Here is a 16017-nt window from a genome sequence, read left to right on the forward strand (position 1 = left end):
ATTGTGTTTGTTTGTTTTTTTTTTGTTTGTTTAAATAGCTCATGCATTTTTTACAAAGTTGAAGCCTAATCTTTTATTTGAATTTTTCTTTGCTTATTATTTATGTATTTATATGTTTTTAGAACGTATTCTAAATAGAAGTGATTTTAATTGTATCTATATATTTCAGTATTCCTTCAAATATATCTTTCATAACATTCTACAATGATTATATTCACAAATAAAGATAATTATTATCTATTATTATTATTGTTGATAGTTTCATTTATTATAGCCCTACGATTGCTCAAGTGTCTTCTTATACTTTTGATTAGCTAGTAAGTTCACCAACACACACAAATTATCATCACTCCAGTAGTTTGCCTATCATCAGTGATTTAGTTCGAACGACGTACGTCTGCTTCCCTAACGCAGACAAACTAGCGAAAGCCTCAACTGAGAGCTCGTCATAACCTTCCAAGCAATACATGAATGACAACAGGAATATGTGCTGTCATTAAGATTTAGTGTATAACGCCGATCGCGGGATAACTTGTGTTCGTGGCTGATATATTAGCAGGTGTTTAAGAGCTTCTCGTAGTTTTTCTTTTTCTTCACATGAGCCACCAGGCAAGTAACAAACATCTGGACACTTATTGAAACGTATCTCCAAAATTCAGAGTACTTCTACAAACTGTATTAACTGCATGCTGATATGCGTCCACACTTAGATAGTGCAATGATTATAAATAAATTAATATCAATAGCAGGCACATTTGAAGAACCTCATTATATAAAACGATCATTTTGTGATACACAGTAGTTTTCCATTTATTAATTTTTTGTAATTTTCTCTAGAATTATGTATGTTTTCTATAGTTTTCTATTTTTACGATTCTAAAATTTGGAAATGGTGCATCATGAAATAGAATTTCGCTAAGAACAAAATCCTGTTCCATACTCCACGTTTTGATTGGTACTTGATTTTTCGCTTAGATGTATTGCATATTTTGGATTGATGTAATCTCAGTGTATATATAATAATCCTGCAGGCGATATTTCCCAAAATTAGTTCCCAGACGCAGTGTTAGGAATGAAGATTTTGACTTTGGGACTAAGATTATCCCTCCCTCCCTTCCCAATTCAACTGATTTAACCTATATATCAATAGGCTAAATATATTTAACCTGCAATTCCATGCATATATTCAACAAGGGTTCTGTTTTTCTGACTGAGTTCTATTACAGTGCCCTTTCTTTCGAGTTGGCTACTAGAATGCCTGTTTTTTTTTTTTTTTTTTTTTTTAAATTTTAATGGCTGTTAAATGTTGTTTCCTAGCTTGAAAAGATTGTCATTGACAAAAGGGAAAAATCTCAGAAAGTTGGGAATCAACACTGAATAGCGTACTTAAAAATAAAGCGTAAATAGGCTTCTAATACAAAATTCGTACTTTAAATAAAGGTAAGGACTGTATTTTCATTTTTGTAAAGAAATCTCTTTGGGTAAACAAAAAAAAAAACAAAAAAAACCATTACTTTCACCAGCATAACAAGTGCATTTATCCGAACTACTTAAATACAGGTAACTCAGTATGTAAATATCAATATTATGGACAGTTACCCGAAATGTACACTCACCACATACGTAGTCCAGCCAGAAATTTCTCTATTCATTCCTTTCGATCCTTAATACGATGTTAAACATAAAATTTTGGCCATAAAATGTATATCGATACGGAAAATGACATTCCAAAGGAAGTTATCGCGGAATTATCAAGTATAGCAATGAGCATGCGCGCATCTTCTATCACAGTTAAAAATGATGAAGAACTTGATTTATCTCACAGTTAAGTTGAGTACACATAAGTAGAGATATAGGGGGGGAAAATGATAATGCCTAAATAGAGCAATAATGGTGAAAACTTACGTAGGAATAATAATCAAGATCCCCAATTATTCTCAGAGAATTCTCCCCTCCCCCCTCCGTAACTATTATATTATAGAATACATAATCAAGTCTAATTAAGACAAAAAAAATCTGTACTAAGACGTTGGTTAATTTCATATTAGGTTGAAATACAATGGTGTTTCTGTTTCGCTTATTCTTTTTCTTAAATATTATCTAACCCTTCCTTGAATCTTTAATTTATTAAGTTGAACAACATGAATCACTTTATTACGCAGTTTATTACAATCTTACAATCCGCTGATTGATATATTTGCTTTAATATGCATTATTTAGATGCTGGAAGCATGTACTGCCATGTAGTCATCCTTCTTTTCAAATTTAATTCCTTGCATCTGAACTATCGTTCACTTCAGTACCTTCGATAGGGTGTAGCACAGAGGTAGCCTCACGGCGCGGCTTAATAAGGGCGCTCGTTCAACCATATTGCGGTAGGCGCCGTCGCTACGCTAACATGAATCGTTAGCGTTGCAAGTGTGGAAAGAAGTTTTTCCAAGTTTAAACTGATTAAAAATTATTTGCGAACAGCAATGACCCAAGAAAGATTGGTTGGTCTAGCAACTATATCGATAGAGGCGGACATAGCTTAGAATTTAAATTTAGAAGAGCTTATAAACAGTTTTATTGTGCGATATCCCCGTAGAGCAAACATTTAATTAATATTATTATGTAATCGTTTTGCATTAGTGTTTCTCTTGTAATAAAAACAAAATAGTAATTGGATATTTTCTTATATATTTGTAATCCATCAGGGGCGATATTTTAATTGTTATACAAAACATGTATATGATTATTCTTTGCTCATAAAAACATCTCGAATGTAAAACACTGATTCAAATACTTGGGAAGCAAGAGAGACTGTCGTTTAGAAGTAGCAACAACACAGCCAACGTTATTGTAGTTGTATCTGCTATATTTTTTCCCTCCTTAGAATCCTCGCCGTCCATATTAGCCTAGGTATATGTCTTGAAACTTCGAACAACGTTAGGAATAGCTACATTCCAAATGTTTTCAAAAACTGCTTAAAGACGTGGCATATACAGTTACCTGAGGAATATCCCACAAGAAGCTTCTCTTCATTTTAATCTTTTTTAATTTTTAGGAGACTTATCAATGTAAGAAACTAGATTATTCCGAATTTGTTTGAAAATACGAGTAGTTAAACGACGTAACTTACAGAAAAGTTCTCTGAAGAAAGTGAGATTTCCCTTTCAAAGGACAGATCATTCCATTACAACCTTTCTTTTTGTTTAGTTGGGTCGAAATTATTAGACGGGTATGAATATAACATCGGTTGACCCGTAGACGTGTTCTGTAAAATAGAACAAAAAAAAAAAAAAAACTACTACGCCTTTTGGGCGCCCCCCCCATTTTCAAAGTGATTTTGATTTAATAATTGGAATAACTGTTAAAATCGTAGGGTATGTTCTATTGAGTATAAGCGTCGAACGGAAGTTCGATGGTTATGTACTCAATGATAGAGCGTTAATAACTTAGTCCGAAATTACAAAGGTTAAATTTTAGCCTTAACGATGGTTGTACTAAGAGTAGTCATTTGTCTACTATGGTACTTGGCAGGGCCAGATTTAAGGCCCCTAAATTACAGCATTTAAGAGACCCACCCCTCTACTCAGTAAATTTTAAGCTGTCTATACTGAAGCCGAGGCCCTAAGCTATTGCTTGTAAATCCTACCCTGGAATTCCTCTTGATAACAGGAATATTTAAATTTTGAATGAATACTACTACTCGTGAAATTCTTTATCACAATAGGACCGGGCTTAGAGTATTATTGCTAACTAAAAAGTTTTTCTGCAGAAATTTTATTTTCATTCTAGTTTGAATCTTGTTCTAACTTAGCGATGTACATCTAATGGATTTCTTTTTCGCCAGAAAAAAATTTATCCATCCATAATTCCTGTTTATATCGTTTTCCCCTATCTTTTAATTATCATTTCCAAACGAAAAGTTTACGACTGAGATGAAACACTTCTTAAACCGTAAGTTCTCATTTTAATAGTTTCAAGTCTAGTGCATTTTTTTAATGCATTAGAATTCATTTTGACTAAATCTTCCAATCATGCGTAAAATAAATGAGATCAAAATAAAATTCAAGAGCCGAGTTCAATTTTTTTCTTGATAAAAGCAATAAGATATAAAATATTTAATTTTAGCGAAATAAAAAAATGAATAAAATATTTACCCTTTCTTTACACTCCATTAATTATTATTTTACTTTCAACAAAATGGCGCAGTACCATTTGTGTTATTCAGAAGAAAATTTGAAACCCAAATATACTTTAATAATCAATCAAGAGATATATATATGAAGGATAAGTATACATACCTCTTAGGTGAAATGGAGAAATTCGTGTCACCTTAATATTTCTGATTCTTCCCATTCCTTCCACACGTGCTTAATTCCTTCAACTTCTTTTCTGTTACTGTAGCAAGTCTGCAGAAAACTTGTGAAGCGTTGGGGGGGATTGAAAAAATAACGTTCTTTGCGTGTTCTATGTTGTGCAAGTAATTTATTATTCTAACTGTAAATCTCCACAATAAATTTTTCTCCACTTCGTCAGTTACGTAATGCTGCATATACAATCTATTAATACAATTTTTAGATTTTGAGTGCTTGCTATAAATCAATTTTATTCCTTCCCTCACTCTTTTGGGAATAATAATCATGAATACAGCAGCAGGAGAAAGAACGGGTTTATGTGGGATTTTTTATCTTTTTTCACACCGAAGTTCATTTTAATAGCATAGTGTTGATGCTGATAGACTTAGTTTACTAGTAAAATAGAACAGGATACTAATTTTGATAAATGGATAAAATATATTTGCATTAGTTTCTTTCTTTAAACTATTCATAGGAATGGTTTAAGTATCATATAATTTATTATATATGTTTCAATTTTATGCTCCACAGAAGAAAAATATTTACTTATATGGTTTGTTACTGAATTTACGTAAGCAAATTTTAGTACTTTTATTGTTGTCCTCTTTAATGGAAGTTAAAGATTGGATAATAAGAAAACAGAAAAACTACGTTCTAGAGACAGAATGATTTTCACCCCTGACGCCGTTAACGCCAATGTGATTTGGAATCCATTACTTATTTACGAGTTCTAAGCACATCACAACCACTTTCTCACAAACGTTCTGTTTTTGGTTTATGCTTGCTGTTATGGGTGGAATTTTCTCACAGTTCGCAGCTCTTCTGTGAACACACGATTGCTGGTTCTTCTCATTCCTTTCATCTACCTCTGTCCATTGGAACAGCATTCGTTCACACTGTTTTCCCGAAGGGCAACGAGTTTCAATCTTTCAAGAAACTTCAGTAGACGTCCTATTTCTTAGCCACTTGTTCAAGAACGGCATCAATGCGCTATATGTTTTGCAAACTCTCGTGCAGGAGTAATATGTTTTAAGGATCATCCAATTGACTTCACAGATCAGTGAGGGTGTTTAATGTTTTTACTTTAAATATATTATTTTAAGAATTCAGACATAAAAAAGCGTTTGAAATAATTTTATTTGCAACATAAAAGTATTCATTAATTATATTTACAAAACCAGAACACCAATCAATAATTTAAATTGCTCATACTAACATTTTCAGTTAATGAAATCACTTAAATTGTATTTTTAATTTTTGGCCTATGAAGAAAAAAAATTCATTTAAATAAAATAATGAAATTATAGCTCTTTAAAAGCGATCTCACATTTGGGATAAATTAAACAAAATTCAAAATACAGAGGTTCGGTTTTTCTGATGGGCTAATTAATAATTAAATAACTATTTTCAAATAACATTAAAATACGATTTCTTTTATTATTATAGAAATGCAAAATTAAATTAGATAACTGCACTCAACACCAGGCAACAGTACTTTATAAATGGCAAAATATGTTGGTATGCAGACAAATTAATGTCTGAAGGCCACTCACGCATAAATCTAACTACTCCAGAAATTTTTGAGTTCTCATAAATTATCTAAAAATATTCTAGCGGATAAATAAATTTGTTTCAATAATTTGTATTTGTTAATGGGCAAGTTTTTTTTTTCTATGTTTGCTGACTTCAGATTGCGTTTAGAAGTAATGTGTATGTATTGCAATTCTGGCGAATAATACGCCAAAGTGGCTTAAGAAGTATTGTACCACACTCATTAAACAATGAATATGGTACAATATTTCTTAAGTCACTTTGAAAATTATGTGATTAATTTGAATATTTTCGCAAATATTACTTATTCCAGTATATAAAATTATGACTATCATCGATATTAAACAATTTGGAACAGGGAGGGTATAATGTATGAAATAGTGATTGTAGTGAACAAGTATATAATTTTGTAAATTATATACTTTTGTTAATTATTTTGTAAATAATTAACAAAAATGTAGAAATGACATTTCTAATATGATTTGTTAGGATTTGTATATTCATTTGAAATACATTTTAGGCGATAACTGGAGACAAAGTTAACAGAGGCGTGCAAATGTGAATACTTGAACATCAAATGCTGAAGTCATTTCATGTATGAAATAAAGCCTAAAATGCGTACTTAAATGAGTACTTAAGCATTAAACTCAGCATCTTGCAAATAAAATTGGATTATTTTTGATAAAACTCCACATTTACAAAATCAATCATGTCAACAAGAACGTATTTTTGAAACAATCTTTCAATCCATATGGATTAATAATGATCGTTAGTACAAAAACAGAAGTTTAAAAAAAAAATTTAAAAAAAAAATGAAACATCCTGTTGACTGCAAATCCCAAGGAATTTCTGTAGTTATTGAAGTTCTATGTCGATCAACCCCCCCCCCCCCTTGCTATAACCCATGTTCTGATACATGTTAACAGAAAGCATAGGGAAATATGTAGGTGTAGTCACAACTGCTTTATTTTAAAGAAAGTGATTATCGTGCAGAACAGGCAATGATGAAGCCAGAAACATTAATTCATATTACGTTTATTGTTTTTATTGTTGTATTTTGAATTTCTTCTTCATGTGGCTTCCTCAGTGAGAGGGTGCAGCACCATGTCCTTCCAGTTCTCTCTGCTGGTGGCTTTCTTTTTTGTTTCTGCATAGCCATGTGATCCTGTCCAGGATCTCATATCTTCAAGCCATGTCCTTCGTTTTTTGCCTCTTGATCCTTTCCATAATTTTTCCTTCTAAAACTGTTAATATCCTCTGCCCTGCTGAACCTCTCAGTACATGTCCTGCCAATCTCATCTTTATTTGGATCATTTCCTGTAATAAAGATCTCTGTGTTGTCCTTCTCTGTAGGACATCTGTATTTGTCACATGTTCTGTCCATGGGATTTTCAGAGCTCTCCTATAGCACCACATTTCAAAGACCATTATCTGTTGCCTTACTCTCTTCTTGAATATCCAGGTCTCACTTCCAAATGTGAAAACTGGCCACACTAATGTTCTTATCATTCTTTTCTTTGTCTCGATACTCACCGAACTTCTGAGCATATTTTTATTTTTCCAGAATGCATCTTTAGCTATAGCTGTTCTTATTTTTATTTCTTTATCTTGCTATCCAGCTGCAGTAAAATAAGTGCCTAAATATTTGTATTCTGTTGTATGTTCAATTTTCATATTGTTTATGAATATTTCTGGCTGGGATCTGTTTTCTTTTGAGATTTTCATAATTTTTTTTTGAGTTAATATGATTATTAAAATGTTTTTTTAAACTGATTGCGATCTAAAAATATTTATTACTTTTCAATTTCAATTCAGTTTCAATTTAATTTTAAATAAAATGCTTTCAAATACCATCTGTGGAACGTGCTGAAGTTATAACTGAAAAAATACAATCGACATCGATTTTTTTCAACATTCAATTTGAGTGCTTGTTTGCAAGTAATCTTAACACATTTATTTTACATAGTCTGGTTTAGTTTCGTAATGTGACTTTCAGAAATTGAATTTTATGAGACCAAGAAAGGTAATTTATTTTCAGATATATAATTTGTTTATAACTGGAATATAATATAATTTTAAATACTTTGAACTCAAATATGTATAATTAATATTTTAGAAAATAAGAAAATAACGCCCACTGGAAAACATGGCGTGCTCTTATGATATGAAAGAAAGGTGAAGTTCACTGGCAGATAGCTAAGTGACTGCTGGATCGGCATATGTCGATATGTTCTGATAATTATATATACACATTGAGAATATTTTAATTATAATTCTATACTGCTGGTGTGTTAACGCAGTTCTCTACATTACTGAATAATTTAGAAATATATTATAAAAGTAAATATACATATTTATGTACAATTACACATTCATACAGTATATATATTCAAGGAACCTGAGCCGCAGAAACAATACGTAATACAACACAATCTCATTACATGCATACATATATACCGTATCTATATATTGTATATATATGGCTTATATGGATACATATAAAGCTTCTGGATAATTCGAATACAATATTGCAGAAGACAAGCACAAAAAATGACGATTGTGATACTTCAACTAACGCTAGTAGATAACTTTCACTGCAACAAATAAAAATGTAAAATTTAAAAAAATGGCAAAGTGGTGCACTACTCAACATTACATTCACAACCTATATTCAACAAAAAATGTTCATATATTAATTTACTTTTGCTTTAAATATGCTTCCACATAACCCACAAAAAAAAAAAAAACATTAAAATGGCCAAAGAAACAACGTAAGTCCGTTTTTCTAAAACTAACCAGCCATTTACTAAGCCTTCTAGCTTTACCTACGCAGAAAATTTTCTCTCAAGCTTTTCTTCTTTGGTGATATCGACAGTGTCCATTTTGATGCAGTTACTATGGAATTAACACGTTTTGGGGCTCTTTATGAATGTTTTCCTTATACTTTGCAGAATGTGTGCGTGTTTCATTTTAAAATCTCTGCTGTTTCCGTATTTGTCATTCGGTGATTATGTTAGTTTTCCACAAATGCGACGACTTTCTTAAAACAATCCAAGGAACTTTGAAATCACAGAAATAGTGTACTATAATAACTGATAAAAATGCAACCAACAGGCTTTCGTTTTCTTTCCAAAGTTCATCTTGGAGAGTATGAAACCCTCCAGAAGTCTTTGGTGCAAAACAAGAGGGAAAATAAATCACTCCAGGAGATAAAAATTGACCAAAGACATTCACAAACATTCATGCTCCCATTCGAATCCGCAGCATTCCGGTCCAAGGAAATCATATTCGTATTCTTTATGAATTTGATGTAGAGATGTATTTCAGGAATCCAGTGACGTTAGGTTTCTTCAATTTTATTTTAAACATTGTTAAACTCAAGGAAAAATACAGCCCTTTGCAGATCAGTAGCATTATACATCATCCAAGACATTTATGTCTTACATGAGATCCGAACCTACAGTCTTATCAAGTAAACATCGGCTTGTACCTACCGAATGTACTTGGAACTAAAATACACAGAAGATTCTTTTATCTGAGAATATTTGAAGTGGAAGAGCGTTTAGTGAAATGCACACACATTAAAATTTTGTTTTCTGCAAATTGTTCATCATGTAAGAATGATGACATCACACACATTCTCTCTCTCTCTTTCTATTGAGCCTTCCTACTGTTATTTTCCATATCCAACCAACCAAAAGCATTATAATACTCAATCTGGGGGTTCTTTGCATGATGAAGTTTTGCTGCAATATTGATATAGCGGAATGTACTCGTGAAGTCATAAAACAATTAAATGCTATAAAATGGAGTCTGTATATCACCAACTGATCGATTACGTAAGAATTAATGTCTGCTACTACCATTTATATATAGATTTTTTTATATAAAAATCTTATTATATATATATGCCTTCCCAAATATAATGGAATATTGATATTTGTCAGGCTTTACTTATATGGCGTCGGACATTGAAGCCTTTGGACATACTGACTAGAACGTTAAGAAAATAAATTTACATGATTATATTGTAGCCCGAAGACTTTAAATTGGAGGTATTAGGTTGTAATTTTTATCCCTAAAATTCGCGCCATCAACGTTGAGATGATTACATTACTTTCTGTTTTATGTTTTCTTGACTTTGAGGATTTTATTAACGCTAATTATGACGAAGAGCAAATATATTTACAATAATTGTATTAAACCAAGCTCAATACGTTAATCAAATGCAGCGAATTTATATGAATCCCAAATTTGATATTAAACATATAGTTTATAAAGACGAAACTTTTCACCCATAGTTGATAATGAAATATTTGGCGCGTGCTAAACGATTTGTATGTTTCATTAGAGAATTTTCATATAATGGAATTTATGTAAAAGACATATCCATAATGCTCATGCTAGGAAGTTTTCCTGGATGCTTAAAACGCAATAAATAATGTTCACAACTGTTAGATAAATGAGGCTTCTCACACCATAGCCATTATACTCGTTTCTAAAACATTTCCTAAAAGTTAAATATGGTAATAGGATTTATATATTGTCATATCCCTCCAAAAAATAATCCTAATTTTGCAATTCTTGTAATACATTTACATAATACTTCGTTACTTTGTACATATTTATGGAAACATTACAAATATTAATCGAAAACTATATATAAATATATAATTTACGTATTCTTTCTTCATAACAATTTTACAGTAACTGAACATTTTTAAATATACATTTTGACTAGAAATAGAGAACAGCACGATGTGTTTCCTATCAGTTGTCCAAGTATACATATGCTTTACGATTTCACTAACCACTAAGGCAACATTCAACTTAGCATGCTTGAAGCTTGTAGAATGACAAGCAAAAACATGACTGTATATGTATTAGAGGCGACTTCATCAAGAAATAAATCTAATAGCAGCCCTAAGATATTTCTTTTCATTTTTTTTATCACTGAAAAGTATCCATTGAATTAAATAATGTTATGTCTTTTTCTGGAAACACTTTTTTGAGATTTACAGTAGTTCGCATGATTCATCTTATTTATATAGATCACATTGATTCGCTAGTCATGGAAGGGTGGGACTATTCATCGCAGGGTGTGCCACTGTGTGACCTGTTTCCTCGGACTCTGCTTCATGGCATTCCAGTGATTTAATGCACTTGCTCTTGAGCACGACCCAATCATGACTTTACCGATATGGCGACCTCGTTTTGTCGATCCTGGTGAAGTTGGACTGTCTGGAGAGGATAAGGTACAATCATCAGGATCTTTTTGACTAGCAACAACAAGAAAAATTACATGATCAAGTTGAGATGGAGGAACATCAAAGGTTAGCGACTCATTAAATACTGGACTTGCCGTTCCTTGACGATGAGAAGTCTTTTTCTTTTTCAAGACTTTGCCGCTGTGCATCAACAATACACGAACAAATGGAACTATTAAAAGAAATCGAAAAATTAATACAACAGTTTACGGTAAATATACTCAAACATTTTGATTTTGATTAGGCATATTTTAAGAATAAACTTAGTCGGAAGAAAGTCCATGTATATAATTCATTTTATAAATAAATTCTGAATTATATAATGGTTTCAAAATATAGGGGTGATAGATTTGCAGAAAGGAGAAGGAATATTCTTCCTCAGTTACAAATGGAATGGCTATATGTTTCATTGAGGATCAGGGAAGATATGCTTATTGTTCATGAATAATTCGTGCTTATTACAAAACTTATTTTATTTGATTCAATATAAAGAAACTCGTTAATTAAAATAGAAATAAATAAAAATATGTCCTTATTTCGCTTGCTATAGACAGAATGGAATCTAGCTCAGCTGGTTTCAATAAAGCTCTTTAGTTGGAAATACCTGGTTCGAATCTACATCTATGAAGCGAAGAACCTTCATTGGGGCTTTTCAAATAAAGGTGAGTTATCCAGTCTCATAAGGAGGTTGCGGATTTCACCCAGAAACTTGGTTTTTTCATTCCTCAAAACAGACAAATCGGCCCCGAGAATACCCATATCTGCAGGCATAAAAATACTCTCCTTCAGGGGAATACCGTAGAGGAGTAGCATATCGGACGCATTAAAAATGCCGTGACCCCTAATCAGGGGAATCTACTTGTTTTAGGGGATAGACAGAATAGAGGCGCTGATTGAATTTCAACAATCTGAAGAATACAGAAGCCATTTCACTGATTTCCATTCACAAACTTCCTACTTTTCATTCTTAAGTCCTTATAGCATAGCATGAAAAGACAAGACAAACCAAGATAATTTAAGGGTACATCTTTGCATGTTCAAATCTATCTACCACTAACACACAGTTATGAAGAAAATACAGAAAATCAAAAAATAAACGGAGAATCCATAATGACCGTAAATATCTGTGGTGTTTGAGTTGCAAATCATAAGAATCAGAATTTGGAAATAAGGTAATTTTTTTATTAAAAAATTAATAAACTATATTTCTAGTTGTATTGTAAATATTTTTGATATCATACTAGTTCTAATTCCTATAAATGGATTTTAATGCATAAGCTCATATATTGACGTTGTACAACCCTGGTATATTCTGAATTCAACTCGGTTTGATTGCTGTTATCATTGAATTACTGCTTTGTTTGACGTCTCATCTTGGAAGAATATATATATATATATATATATATTCATTTTGGGAAATCAAAAAAAAAACATACAACAATGTTTGTTCATTTCAATGTACGTATGTCAGTTTTCTACATTGTACACAATACTTTCTACTATTCGCTGCCTTGAAGCAAGTTGTTTGTGTTACTTATCACGACATTTTGCAAGTGCAAATTGCATTTTCTTTTCTTTCTTTCTTTCTTTTTTTTTCTTTCTTCATTGCTGACTCAGTTTGATTTTGCCCTGGCACTTAAACAAGCTCATAATCATCAATCTAGGTCATATGACACTAGTTCTAATTCCTATAAATGGATTTTAATGCATAAGCTCATAGATTTGACGTTGTACAACCCTGGTATATTCTGAATTCAACTCGGTTTGATTGCCGTTATCATTGAATTATTGCTTTGTTTGACGTCTCAACTTGGAAGAATGGCATACCCCCGTTGGTCGGGAATTTCCATAATTGAGTTGGTATAGACGATGCATTTCGTCTAGCAGGCGAAGCACTTTATGCAATTTTTCATTTAAAAGTAAGTTAGCCAGTCTCATATGGCAAAACAGGATGGAAAAACGCACTAAACAGACATAACATTATTCTCATAGCCTTGCTTGCTTTGGCCTTAATTCCAAACAGGGAAAAAAAAACTTTCCTGGTTAAATTTATATTCGTCTCTCGTCTAGAACACGACGAACAGTGGTAAAAGCATTTCCGCTAAACCTAAATTAGCCAAGTCGTAAAGGAGAAGAAGCACTTTTATTTAGAGCGTAACTCGAATATTTGTTCGGCAATTCAACAAAGGCTTCATGGCTTAATTTCCACCGTGTTCTGCGGCATTTATCTAACAAATTAATCCCTTTCGCTCAGAGTTTCATCCTCCCCCCCCCCTTTTTTTTTTGGAAGAGCTGATTTGAAATGCCGTAAGCTTTGTTGACGTCTTAGCTCGAAGAAGGACATCACGAGTTTTCGATTGTCTATGTATAAACGTAAAAGGATTTAATTAAATGATATATCCCTATTCAATAATTGATGAATTGGTACATTTCGTTTCTATGCCTGTCTAGAAATCGTAGTATTTTTTAAGACACTTAAAATGGCATTATGACAATGAACGTAATGTCCGGCCAGGTTATATACTATTCGGTAAATACATAGCGGTGCGGTTGTTCTAAAGAACAACAATATACAGAATGAATAAAGAAAAAGAAAAATTGTTCAGTTAGATTAGAGAGTTGAATTCAAGTATTCCGTGTCCACTGCTCGTGTTATAACAGATTTATTTTCATCATCATCAGAATGCCAGTTCTGATCTGTGCCTTGTATAAAGTTACCCGTTGTTAATAATACCTGAAGTGAACGGGAAAAACCGGATTTCTTGAATATTGGGAAGTATGATTTATAATATGTATGGATATGCCAAGAAAGACTGGAGATTGGATCCTAACAAGAACTATATCCTTTTCGTACAGTAATTTAAATATTTTCTGAATGCTAAAGATTCTTTTTTTGAGAGAAATCATTTCCAATAGCATTGAATTAACAAGGTTATTAGAAATCTATTAAAGAGCGGGTTGTATCAATACATCAGAATTTAAGGCAGTAAATGTAGATGTTCTGCGAGTTTCCAGATCTCGGTAAAACTGTTATTAGTAAAAGTGATTTCGATGTGAAATCAACTGGGGCAAGTTACTGGGGGGGGGGAGTAAAGATCCATCCACTTTCTGAAGAAGAGAAAGCAGGGAATCGAGTTAAAGAAGAAGAGACCATAAGATGAGCGCTTACATAATAGAATTTTAAGCTAAGCATAATTAGATGCCGCAGAGATAAAGAACCAACCAGTTGAGGTTATCTCAAATTACCCACACAATGTGTCCGGCGGTAGATGACATAAGTTCTGCCTTGTTGATCGACAAGGCGGAATCTACACTACTGACGTTTATTACTTGAGAAGTTATCTCTGTTGCCTTAGGCAGAATTGAAATAGAGAAATATTAGGGTACTATAATGATAAAGTTTTGCTGCTCTTCTGATTTCCAAGCTGTAGGGGAATAGGGAAGAATAAAAAGACGATACAAAGTACGCGTTCTCTGAAGTATGAAGTACAAGCCTTCAAAAACAATTATAGAAATACCATGGAACCAGGAAAGAGATTTTTGGTATCCAGTTTGAATGAGATTCTTCTGATATTTCGTTTTGGCAAAAAATCGAAATGAACATTAAATATTGCGAATTTGGAATGGTAAGAGAAAAAATTTCAATCTTCAGCACAGAAATTGGGGAAAGATAAAGTTTTTCTGTACGTAGCGATGCAGCAGAACCATTCAAGTACACAACAGGTGCAAGTAGGGTTGGACTAAGGTCACGGCTAATAGCTTTGGCATGGGATCAGAAAACATAATGGCCGTTAGGACATGACAAAAGATTCCCAGTTTTGGTCCTTTGAAATTCACTTATTGATGTGCTGATAATTTTTCTTGAAAGTATTTCTAGATGTGATGATTTCGAGATAGGAGAGCTGAATTGAAGATTATTTAATCTTGAAGAAAGAAGCAAGCTTAAATAAAGATTTATAATTTAGTATGAAATGCAGAATATTATCATACCCATAAAATCTGTTTCGGTGATATGTTTGGATCAGAAGAGTGAAAATATTAATCCAACCGAAGAAGAAGTGAAATATAGATCTTACAAAGATCATCCCAATTCTCTTTATGATGATAACGAGGAGAGTGACTGCTTGTGTTGATCCAAGGAAAAGAAGTGAGTAGTAGATTGTTTTATGGCAAATCTATAGTACATTCGTGCCGTCAACGGCACGAATGTACTATAGATTTGCCAAAGATAGATGAATTAAGTATTTTTTTATTAATATTTTATATTTTTATGTATGTTTTTATATAATCTGGAAACCTTGCTCAAGAAACCAAACACCAAACTTTATCAAGCCACTTCAAGCCTCCAGTAAGAGGGGCGGGTACCCACCGGTCGATGAAATTCATCTCCCAACTAGAATTCTGGTTAAAATGCCTGAAGTAAAAACAACATTCACAGGATACTTAGCGAGATCGCTAAAACAATATTAGGAACAAGAGCGACAGTTCTTCTCGTTCCCTTTCGTCCACTACGCAACCAGTAATGCTTTGGGCAGCTGCAATAGTAAATAGTGGATACTGGCAGTCTATCGATTTCCATACGGCTAAAAGAGTGGCTCTTATCTTTCGAAAATTCATCATCTTCTATATACACGAAGAAAGATTTGGACACCACACAAACATCGAATCAAAATTGGCCAGCATTGTTGAATGACATTCTTTGAAGAGTTGTTCCACTCTATTAAATATGCAAATAGTGGATAGCAACAAAAAAAAAGCACCGGAATAAACAGCCTGCTACTGATATATTTCCCATTTCAGTTGTACCTGCACATGTAACATGCGAAAGAACATATTGAAGAAAAAACTTATTTCGC

The 16017-nt window shown here is 32.6% G+C and overlaps 1 protein-coding gene across 2 annotated transcripts in view; it reads right to left on the bottom strand.

Moving 5' to 3' along the window:
• Window positions 1–5490: 5490 nt before the first annotated feature.
• Window positions 5491–16017, bottom strand: part of LOC150102789 (synaptotagmin-1-like) — a 155397-nt gene continuing 144870 nt past the window's right edge. For both annotated transcript variants that reach the window (XM_090398690.1, XM_090398688.1), the window contains exon 7: window positions 5491–11333. In XM_090398690.1, coding sequence (XP_090254816.1) covers window positions 10984–11333 — 350 coding nt within the window. In that variant the 3' untranslated portion in view covers window positions 5491–10983. The remainder of the gene's footprint in view (window positions 11334–16017) is intronic.

The sequence above is a fragment of the Typopeltis vanoorti genome, chromosome 10, assembly GCF_054136105.1.
Source record: "Typopeltis vanoorti isolate ZY-2024b chromosome 10, IOZ_Tvanoo_1.0, whole genome shotgun sequence".
NCBI classification, from domain to species: Eukaryota; Metazoa; Arthropoda; class Arachnida; order Uropygi; family Thelyphonidae; genus Typopeltis; species Typopeltis vanoorti.